Source organism: Lepidochelys kempii, chromosome 9 (assembly GCF_965140285.1).
Source record: "Lepidochelys kempii isolate rLepKem1 chromosome 9, rLepKem1.hap1, whole genome shotgun sequence".
NCBI classification, from domain to species: Eukaryota; Metazoa; Chordata; order Testudines; family Cheloniidae; genus Lepidochelys; species Lepidochelys kempii.
Window position 1 is genome coordinate 7,459,887 of NC_136388.1, and position 11,236 is coordinate 7,471,122.

The 11,236-nt window shown below is 60.4% G+C and overlaps 1 protein-coding gene across 1 annotated transcript in view; it reads right to left on the reverse strand.

The window, feature by feature from the left end:
- Positions 1 to 9,157, reverse strand: part of LOC140917091 (solute carrier family 12 member 9) — a 51,919-nt gene extending 42,762 nt beyond the window's left edge. The window contains 1 exon segment of the mRNA XM_073359156.2: positions 8,929 to 9,157. Within this exon segment, the coding sequence (XP_073215257.2) occupies positions 8,929 to 9,097 (169 nt within the window). The 5' untranslated portion in view covers positions 9,098 to 9,157.
- Positions 9,158 to 11,236: the final 2,079 nt, after the last annotated feature.

An 11,236-nucleotide genomic window follows, 5' to 3' on the forward strand; every position in this document is an offset into this window, starting at 1 on the left:
AAAGGAACAAAGCCCAGAGGAGGAGGGGCTGGAGGGAGTTTCAGTTTGGGGCTGGCTGGGGACATGGAGTGAAGGGCAGATGTGGTTGTCTGGCTCCCTGCTCCCCAAAATGGACCCGGCTGAGGGGTCCCGTTCTCTGCACCTACAAGCTCTGTTTTAGACCATGTTCCTGTCGTCTAATAAACCTTCTGTTTTACTGGCTGGCTGAGAGTCACGTCTGACTGCGGAGTTGGGGGCAGGACCCTCTGGCTTCCCCTGTACCCCGCCTGGGCGGACTCACTGGGGGAAGCGCACGGAGGGGCAGAGGATGCTGAATGCTCCGAGGTCAGACCCAGGAAGGTGGAAGCCGGGTGAGCTGTGTGTCCTGCAGATAGTCTGCTCCCAGAAAGGAGACTTCCCCAGAGTCCTGACTGGTTTCATAGGGAGCAGTTCCAGAGCATCGCCCAGGGAGTGCGTGACACAGCTCTTGTAGGTTTTGCTTTCCTGCGCTGGGCAAGGACGACACCCGCCCAGCTCCCTGCAGCCCCACGGCTGCTCCTGCTGGTACCAGCTACCTCTGGGCACCACAGGACAGCTGCCCAGGAGGGAATCGCTGCAAGGAAACATCCAGCTGCTCTGGTGGAACATCAAAGTGAGACTCCCCGGACTTGGGTCACTGTCCCGCTGGGTCCCACATGTGGGCAGAGCACCACGGCTCACAGCACCAGGCAAAGCCAGATACCACGTGCCCCTGGGCTGCATTCACAGGCAGCGCCAGATGGAGCAAAGGGCGGAAGAGAACCGCTGCCATGCGAAGAACCCGGCGCACTCAGGCTCATCCCGGGGAATGCAGGAAGTGGCCCTGTTCCACAGAGAACTGAGACGGGCACAAAGCGGGCAAGTGATGCCACGTCCTCTCCTGCCCACCCAGCACCCTGTCAGCTTTAACTACGCACCAATAAGCTACCTGCATAATAAGCCCCCATATGAGAGTGGGCAAAAGGGACAGGCACCGTGACCCACCGCATGGAGACGGGACGGGCGTGTGACAAAGTGGGACTGTTCTTAAATGTTTCCTCTGAATAGTGTGGGAGTGCCTCAGTTTCCCCTATACAGCTCTTGAGTGTCTGGGTGGTGGGGTAAGGGTGTATGATCACTGCAGAGCCCTAGAGGACAGATGTGTGCAGGGGTCTGGACACAGAGAATGGCCGACACCCTGTTTCCTGGCAACTGATGGCCTGGCCCTTCCCCCTGCAAGGTGAGAGCTAACGGGTTGGAGAACAAAGGAATCAGGTGACTTCCTGGCCCGGGAAAGGGACAAAGCCCAGGGGAGGAGGGGCTGGAGGGAGTTTCAGTTTGGGGCTGGCTGGAGACATGGAGTGAAGTACAGACGTGGTTGTCTGGCTCACTGCCCCCCAAAATGGACCCAGCTGAGGGGTCCCGTTCTCTGCACCTGCAAGCTCTGTTTTAGACCATATTCCTAATAAACCTTATCATCTAATAAACCTCTGTTTTACTGGCTGACTGAGAGTCACGTCTGACTGCGAAGTTGGGGTGCAGGACCCTCTGGCTTCCCCCGTACCCTGCCTGGACGGACTCGCTGTGGGAAGCGCACTGAGGGGCAGAGGATGCTGAATGCTCTGAGGTCAGACCCAGGAAGGTGGAAGCTGTGTGTGCTGAAGACAGGCTGCTCACAGAAAGGAGACTTCCCCAGAGTCCTGACTGGCTTCATGGGGAGCAGTTCCAGAGCATCGCCCACGGACTCCGTGACAGGGTGTCCCCAGCACAAATCCACCCCAGGGGCAGGCCAGAGGAGAGAGACAGCTCTAACTTCCAGGCACCTTTTGGGGGATCTTGGCTGCAACCCCGCTGAGCGTGGCTATGGCGCTGCGCCAGGTGAGACAGGGTGTTTGACGGTGCAGCTCTGAAAGGCAGGTTTACAATGCTTGTGGCTGCCTGCGCCCAGACTCTCTTAGTAAACAAGGAAGGGTTATTTTCTCCTTCTCATAACACAAGAACCAGGGGTGACCCAATGAAATTAATAGGCAGCAGGTTTCAAACAACCAAAAGGAAGTATTTCGTCAAATATCACACAGTCAACCTGTGGAACTCACTGCCAGGGGATGCTGTGAAGGCCAAAAGTATAGCATGGTTCAAAAAAACAAAAACAAAAACTAGATAAGTTCCTGGAGGATAGGTCCATCAATGGCTGTTAGCCAGGATAGGCAGGGAGGTAACTCCATGCTCCGGGTGTCCCTAGCCTCTGATTGCCAGAAGCTGGGTGAGGGCGACAGGGGACGGGTCAGTCGATCATTGCCCGGTTCTGTTCTCTCCCTCTGAAGCATCTGGCACCGGCCTCTGCTGGAGGACAGGACACAGGGCTAGACGGACCCATTGGGCTGACCCACTGTGGCCGTTCTGATGCTCTACATGTATGTGACTCCCGTGGGGGAGTCGTCCCCAAAGGCCGGTGCAGAGGGGAAATTGATCCGGCAGCACTGACTGTAAACACCCACTGGGAAGGTGGGGCCTGGGCAGGGCAGTTTGAGGGATCGCGGGGACTCCGCTGAGCGCCCGAGACCCCCGCAGCCTGCGCAGGCCCCAGATGGAAGGCGCTAGGCAGGGTGAGCCTCTGCTGACAGCCCTGTTCCCACAGCCCAGGGCTACCCAGTCTGCCAAGGGATCCAGGCGAATCACACCCACCCCCAGGAAAGGGCCTGGAGACTCCAGCCAGGAAGAGAGGCCACGGCCATGCTGGGCACCTGGGCCAAGGAGCGGAAGAGAAAAGGGGTGGCGGGAGGGGAGATGGCCTGCCTGGGCCACGTCATTTCTGCACGGATAGTCAGCAAGAACTCAGAGACATCATGGAGAGGAGAGACCAGTTCAGTTGGGTCCTCTCCATGGGGTCTGGGATAACTCCCTCCCTCCCTCCCACCAACCCCAAACTGGGCCAGGATCACTCCCTCCCCACCCCCCCCAAATTGGGCCAGGATCGCTCCCCCACCCAACTGGCCCCGGCCAGGATGCTCCTCCCAGGAGTAATTCCCCAGTTTCAGATCTGACACCTGGGAGAGGAATGTGAGCTGTGACAGAGGCCTGGCCTAGCCAGGGCGGCCTGGCAATGCACTGGCCTGGTTCTCTGGGCAGGTGCGTGTGTAGTTACTGTTTGCGCAACATAGGCTGTAAAGTGCCATGTCCAGGCCACCTGTTGCCATGATCAGTGTGAGAGAGAGAGCACCACTGCCCTCTGCTGGATGGACTCAGAACTGCACACAGGAGTGGAGTCATAGGCCCCACGCCGCTCCCAGAGACTCTCCCTTTGCTCCAGAGGCAGAGCTTCTGGAGCAGGGGAAGCTGAGTTCTATCCTTGCCACCGCCAGGAAGTCATCAGGGGCCATGGACCAGTTACCGAACAGGCCAAACGAGCCACGCTGCAAGACCTGCACCGCCCAAGAGCAGGGCTCCCCTCCCCAAGCATGTTCTGGTATCCTGCTAATTAGACTGTGACCTCCTTAGGGCTGGGGCTTGGCACTCTAATGGCCCATAGAGCCCCAGGCACGCCAGCAGCGGGGACTCAGAGGAGACCTTGCAGAGGGGTGGGAGGGAGCCGGCTTGGGAAGTGATGGAATGGGGGGGTGCCTGACAGTCAGGACAGCTTTATCCCTCCATGGCCGGGGAACAGAGCAAGACAGTGCAGAGCAATCGGCAGCTTAGATCTCTCCTTTTCCTGCGTGTTGCCCCCTCTTAATGCCCATTACCGCCACATCAGCCGGCTGCCTGGATAGACAGGGAGCACCGGGACGGAGGACGTAAGGCCACTGCGCTTCACTAGAAAGGTTCTCCCAAGCTGGGGAGATGATGGAACTAAAATCCAAGTCACGCCGGGCTCAGGCAGCCGGGCAGATGCAGGAAGCGAACCAGACAGGAAACCCACATCCCCCGAAGGGGAAGCAGCAGGCCATTGCGCCTCACCCTGAAGGCTACCTCAGCCAGGCTCCTGCACGTACGGAAGAGCTCCACAGTGACAAAGCCCCATGGTGAAGGAGCTGGCTCCCATCCTCCTGGAACCGACACACGGGATGGTGAGCGCTCCGTGTTGCCATCCCAGGATGCAGGGCGGCAGATGGTCTTGCCAAGTACACTGACCTCCCTTGTACTTAAGGCTTTGATGCACATGGCTTGACGAATTTAACAGACGTGAATCCTGTTTGCCAGAAGGCAAAGCCGGGGCGAGGCACGGGGGCCGGCCCACAGCATCCAGGGGCTACACCCTGCTGAGGCACCATCCCCATCTCCCCCTCCTCCCCAGTTCCTTCTGCACCCCCAAAGCCACAAGATCAAACTTCAAGATGCAGCATCTAATCGGGGGGGGGAGGAGCTCCCCTTCTGGGTGCCCAGCTTCAGACACAAGGGCCTGACTGTCACCGGTGCCCATCAAAGCAGGCCCAGAGGGAGCAGGAAGCGCTCGGCACCTCTGACAAGCTGGCACTGTGGGCCCGCTCCTCCTCCACTCAGTTACACCAGTAGGAGCCAGGAACAACTCACAGAAGCCAATGGGACTGTTCCGCTACATGGCTGGGGCAGGCAAGATCAGAGACAGGCCCTGGGGGTCCCAAAAGAAGAGGCCACTGCTGCAAAATCAGCCCCTGGCATCTCTGCAGCCGGGCTCACAGCTCCCCAAGGAGCAGCATGAAGGTGACCCAGTGCTGGTAACTTGCAGGGCTTCCCCCAGTGCAGCAGTGTGAAACTGGCGAATTTCACACCCTGGAGCCCACTCCAGTCACATGCACATGGCTGTTCCCACCATACAGGCTAGAAACTAGCTTCTAAGGCTTCTGTTCTGCAGAAGCTGGAGGCTCAGGCCTGCCCCGGCCACAGCAAGCTTCCCTTTGGTCATAAGCCAGGGCAGAAATTTCCCAAGTTGGGCTTTAATAATTATTGGTGGGACGCGCTTGACAGGCACTCACAAAACGACAGATTAAGGAACCTAAATGAAGGAGAAGGGGGGGGGGGAGGGGGAAGGGTGAGAAAACCTGGATTTGTGCTGGAAATGGCCCAACCTGATGATCACTTTAGATAAGCTATTACCAGCAGGACAGTGGGGTGGGAGGAGGTATTGTTTCATATTCTCTGTGTATATATAAAGTCTGCTGCAGTTTCCACGGTATGCATCCGATGAAGTGAGCTGTAGCTCACGAAAGCTCATGCTCAAATAAATTGGTTAGTCTCTAAGGTGCCACAAGTACTCCTTTTCTTTTTGCGAACCCCAGAGAAGTGGATCTCGCAGGACTCAGAGCGTAAAACCCTTCGCCATTCAGTGTTGGCTTGGCCGCAGTTACAGTAATAGAGAAGTAAACAGAATTGCAGGTTGCCTGGCCAGCAGGATTTACTCTTGCATCTGCCTGGGTTTTCCTACCAATCCAAGACTCAGCACGGGGTGAGAACACAGGCTAAAACTGTCCCAGCGTTTTGGAAGAACTCCTCGGCACTGGGGAAGGCCGGAGTTTGCTAGGGTGTGCCCGCACAGCAGTCCCGGGGCAGCTCAAGTTAGATGTACCCAAAATGGCTTTAATCCAGCTAGCGGGTGTACAAACAGTGGCAAAGCTGCGGCAGCTCGGTGAGAAGTTACCCAGGGCTCTGCACGGTACAGTCCACCCCAAACCACACACTGCTATGGCTTCTCTGCTCCAATATCCAAGCTAGATAGATGAACCCCCACCCATCCCAGCAACCGTGGTACAGACACACCCTTAGACGGAGGTGCTACCAGAGGATCAAGCCTTAGCCTAAGGCTAACAGCATTTTGGGCTGTATAAGTAGGGGCATTGCCAGCAAATTGAGGGACATGATCATTCCCCTCTATTCAGCATTGGTGAGGCCTCATCTGGAGTACTGTGTCCAGTTCTGGGCCCCACACTACAAGAAGGATGTGGAAAAATTGGAAAGAGTCCAGCAGAGGACAACAAAAACGATTAGGGGACTGGAGCACAGGACTTATGAGGAGAGGTTGAAGGAACTATGGTTATTTAGTCTGCAGAAGAGAAGAATGAGGGGGGATTTGATAGCTGCTTTCAACTACCTGAAAGGGGGTTCCAAAGAGGATGGATCTAGACTATTCTCAGTGGTAGCAGATGACAGGACAAGGAGTAACGGTTTCACGTTGCAGTGGGGGAGGTCTAGGTTGGATATTAGGAAACACTATTTCACTAGGAGGGTGGTGAAGCACTGGGATGCGTTACCTAGGGAGGTGGTAGAATCTCCTTCCTTAGAGGTTTTTAAGGTCAGGCTTGACAAAGCCCTGGCTGGGATGATTTAATTGGGAATTGGTCCTGCTTTGAGCAGGGGGTTGGACTAGATGACCTCCTGAGGTCCCTTCCGATCCTGATATTCCAGGATTCTATAGTCTAGCTAAGGCTCCAGTAGCTGACATGGTGTTAAAGATGCCAGAAGTGGATGGGGCCTGGCACTGGGGCTCCTGCCAGTGGGCATCTGTCAAACCCCATGGTGGAGCGAAGCCCTGGGTGTACATGAATGGAGACAGCGAGGCTAGGAGGAGTCAGGGGCAGCAGTGCTGGCTGACCGGCCTGGCAGAGCAGGGAGGGGGCACGGAAGGGAATGATTTGCAGCACAGCTTGGAAGAACCAGGAGTGGGGCAGCAGCCCCGGATCTCTGGAGGCAGACAGGTCCAGAAGGGGTGAGAAATACAGGAGGCTGGATTTCAGCCAAGTGAATTTGGGGAGGAGTCCGCTGAGGCAGGGGAACTGGATCCAGCAGCTTGTCTGTACGTAAGCCATTGTAGGTTCAGGCTCACTGTGTCACAATCCATCTGGAGGAGATTGGCTCAGGTGAGAGGCAAAGGGATGTTTTCTCGAACAGTCAGCCCTGCAAACCCAGCCTGGGCTCCCAGAGTCACGCTGGGCTCCCTCTGGCTGGGGCAGCGTCACCCACTGAACAGATCCTGCAGGATCGATTCTGCCCTTGGTTACACCCATGCCATCCCCCATTGTCTTTGGGGGTGGGGGGGGAGGTGGGAGACAGAATCCAGCCACACGTCTTGGTTTACACCCCAATCCAGTGACTGAATTTGCACAGGCTCAGGGGTCCGCAACACCTTAGCTGATGACCCTGCTACCAGAGGACAGACTCCAGATCGCTCTCCCATAGCGCCAGGGGCCAAGAACCACTCCTAGCAGGAGTGAAACACCTTTGGGCATCCCTGAGGTCCCAACAGATGTGAGGCGGATACTCCCTGAGAGGGGATCGCACTAGGCCGGTGGGTCTTTGCCCTTGTCAGGGGCATCCCACATGCCAACCCAGGATCGCGGTTCATGACCGCCAACTACGGGCATCCACCAGACCAAGGGGGAGACAAAGAGAAAATGGCACAGAGATGCCAGGCTGGGGTTTCCGTGACGACACAGTTAGACGTTAAGGGCTGGGAGCAGAAGTTCACAGCAGGTCCCTGAGCCTCAAACTTCACGAGAACCACACCCAGGAGCCAGAAAGTGCAACTGAAAAGCAGTTTTACTTCCACATGCCCAGCTGGAGAGGCTCCAGAGGGTGCTGCTCGCTCATTTCAGCCCAGCCCCCCCGGACAAACCCAAGTTTCTGGCGCTTTGTCTTTTCTCAGTTCTGGTTTGTATTTGTACTAGGAAGGTGGAGCCCAACCGCAAGCAGGCAGCAGTTCCCCAGCCACCAGCTTTGGGAGCCATTTCAGGCTCTGTCTCCAGCAGGTTCTGCCTGTGCCCACCCACCGTTCATGAACACAACCGGGGGCTTTCCTCCAGCAGGAGCCCAACATTCACCTGCCGGGCGGCACAAGGGAACTCTGCAGAGCCGGGCAGCTCACACCTGGACCACTGCGGGCTCTGGGCTTTATTTTCCCAGCCGCTAAAACTTGCTCCTCAAACTCTGGGAAAAGGCACCTTAGTCTTACAGGGCCTGGGCTTGAGGCAGGATCTTTGGCGATCCAGAACACTGGACACAGGCCGCTGATTTGGACAGGGTGCCAGGGATATCGGGGTGCTGCTAGACCAGGTTTGGGGATGTGGACGGAGGGCGGGGCTGGGGATGGTGGGGGAGGGGTTGGGGGGATGGTAGGACAGTGGGGAGCTGTAGGCGATGGGAAGTTAGTGGGGGTTACAGGAGCTGGGTGGGATGAGCGGGTTCAGAGCTGTGTGGAGATGAACTGGGGAGTTCGTGAGGGGCTGTGGGACAGGTGTGAGGATACTGGCACCCTCATGCCCAGTAACCCCCGGACACCCCAGGACAGCCCATGGCAGGAAGGGGGGCTGAGAGAAGTTAGGTCCCAGGGTATAAGAGGATCAGGAGGATAAGGGCAATAGAATAGCTTCAGGGGGTGGTTACTGGAGTGCCAGGTTTGGGGGCTGGTTACTGGGGGGCCAGGCTAGGGGAGATCTGGTGTGAGGGTCATGGTTGGCTGGCTGGGTTAGGGGGTGGAAGGTCACTGGGGGGCTGAAGTTGGATGCAGATTTGGGTGTTGGGGGGGTCACTGGGGGCAAGGGTTGGGGTACCCCTGGGAGTCCTCAGGGATCCCAGGTGGGAGGCAGGCTGAGGGGTCCCGGTTGAGGACCAGGCTGGGGGGGGTCCCAGGTAGGGGATCCTGGGGGCCCGGGCTGAGGGGTCCCTGGGGAGGGGGCAGGCTGAGGGGTCCCTGGGGGGCCGGGCTGAGGGGGATCCTGGGGGGCCGGGTGGAGGGGTCCCTGGGGAGGGGGGAGGCTGAGGGGTCCCTGGGGGGCCGGGCTGGGAGGGATCCTGGGGGGCCGGCTGGGGGGGATCCTGGGGGGCCGGGCGGTCCCTGGGGGGCCGGGCTGGGAGGGATCCTGGGGGGCCGGGCTGGGAGGGATCCTGGGGGGCCGGCTGGGGGGGATCCTGGGGGGCCGGGCTGGGCGGTCCCTGGGGGGCCGGCTGGGGGGCTGCCCGACTCACCGAGCCGCAGGAACAGCACCACGCTGAACATGGAGAGCAGGGTGGGCACCACCACGCCCAGGAAGGTGCGGAGCTTGCGGGAGCCCCGCGCCGCCGGCCCGGGCTCCTCCACCGAGGTGCTGCTGCAGAGGCGGTAGGTGAGCAGGGGGCTGCGCTCCGAGCCCGCCATGGCGCCGCCCGGCCCGACCCCAGCGCCCGGCCCGGCCCGGCCCGGCCACCTCGGGGAGTCGGGGGCGGGCCCGGCCCGGCAGCCCCGCCCGGCCGCTCCGCCCCGCCCCCGGCCCCGGCCCCGGCCCGGGACAGTCCTCCTAGGTCCGCCGCTGGCCCCGGCAGCCCCGCCCCGGGCTCTGGGCACCTCCCCGCAATGCATCCCCTCGTGCCCCCATCCCCCTCACTGCGTCCCTCCCTATCCCCCTCACTGCACTCATCCCCCCTCACTGCATCCCTCCCCGTCCCCCATCCCCCTCACTGCATCCCTCCCTATCCCCCTCACTGCACTCATCCCCCCTCACTGCATCCCTCCCCGTCCCCCCATCCCCCTCACTGCGTCCCTCCCTATCCCCCTCACTGCACTCATCCCCCCTCACTGCATCCCTCCCCGTCCCCCATCCCCCTCACTGCGTCCCTCCCTATCCCCCTCACTGCACTCATCTCCCCTCACTGCATCCCCCCATGCCCCCATCCCCCTCACTGCGTCCCTCCCTATCCCCCTCACTGCACTCATCCCCCTCACTGCATCCCTCCCCGTCCCCCCATCCCCCTCACTGCGTCCCTCCCTATCCCCCTCACTGCACTCATCCCCCCTCACTGCATCCCTCCCCGTCCCCCCATCCCCCTCACTGCGTCCCTCCCTATCCCCCTCACTGCACTCATCTCCCCTCACTGCATCCCCCCATGCCCCCATCCCCCTCACTGCGTCCCTCCCTATCCCCCTCACTGCACTCATCCCCCCTCACTGCATCCCTCCCCGTCCCCCCATCCCCTCACTGCGTCCCTCCCTATCCCCCTCACTGCACTCATCCCCCCTCACTGCATCCCTCCCCGTCCCCCCATCCCCCTCACTGCGTCCCTCCCTATCCCCCTCACTGCACTCATCTCCCCTCACTGCATCCCCCCATGCCCCCATCCCCCTCACTGCGTCCCTCCCTATCCCCCTCACTGCACTCATCCCCCTCACTGCATCCCTCCCCGTCCCCCCATCCCCCTCACTGCGTCCCTCCCTATCCCCCTCACTGCACTCATCTCCCCTCACTGCATCCCCCCATGCCCCCATCCCCCTCACTGCGTCCCTCCCTATCCCCCTCACTGCACTCATCCCCCTCACTGCATCCCTCCCCGTCCCCCCATCCCCCTCACTGCGTCCCTCCCTATCCCCCTCACTGCACTCATCCCCCCTCACTGCATCCCTCCCCGTCCCCCCATCCCCCTCACTGCGTCCCTCCCTATCCCCCTCACTGCACTCATCTCCCCTCACTGCATCCCCCCATGCCCCCATCCCCCTCACTGCGTCCCTCCCTATCCCCCTCACTGCACTCATCCCCCTCACTGCATCCCTCCCCGTCCCCCCATCCCCCTCACTGCATCCCTCCCTATCCCCCTCACTGCACTCATCCCCCTCACTGCATCCCCCCATGCCCCCATCCCCCTCACTGCTTCCCTCCCTATCCCCCTCACTGCACTCATCCCCCGTCACTGCATCCCTCCCCGTCCCCCCATCCCCCTCACTGCATCCCTCCCTATCCCCCTCACTGCACTCATCCGCCCTCACTGCATCCCTCCCTGTCCCCCCATCCCCCTCACTGCATCCCTCCCTATCCCCCTCACTGCACTCATCCCCCCTCACTGCATCCCTCCTCGTCCCCCCATCCCCCTCACTGCATCCCCTCGTGCCCCCATCCCCCTCACTGCGTCCCTCCCTATCCCCCTCACTGCACTCATCCCCCCTCACTGCATCCCTCCCCGTCCCCCCATCCCCCTCACTGCGTCCCTCCCTATCCCCCTCACTGCACTCATCTCCCCTCACTGCATCCCCCCATGCCCCCATTCCCCTCACTGCGTCCCTCCCTATCCCCCTCACTGCACTCATCCCCCCCACTGCATCCCTCCCCGTCCCCCCATCCCCCTCACTGCGTCCCTCCCTATCCCCCTCACTGCACTCAACCCCCCTCACTGCATCCCTCCCCGTCCCCCCATCCCCCTCACTGCATCCCTCCCTATCCCCCTCACTGCACTCATCCCCCTCACTGCATCCCTCCCTGTCCCCCCATCCCCCTCACTGCATCCCTCCCTATCCCCCTCACTGCACTCA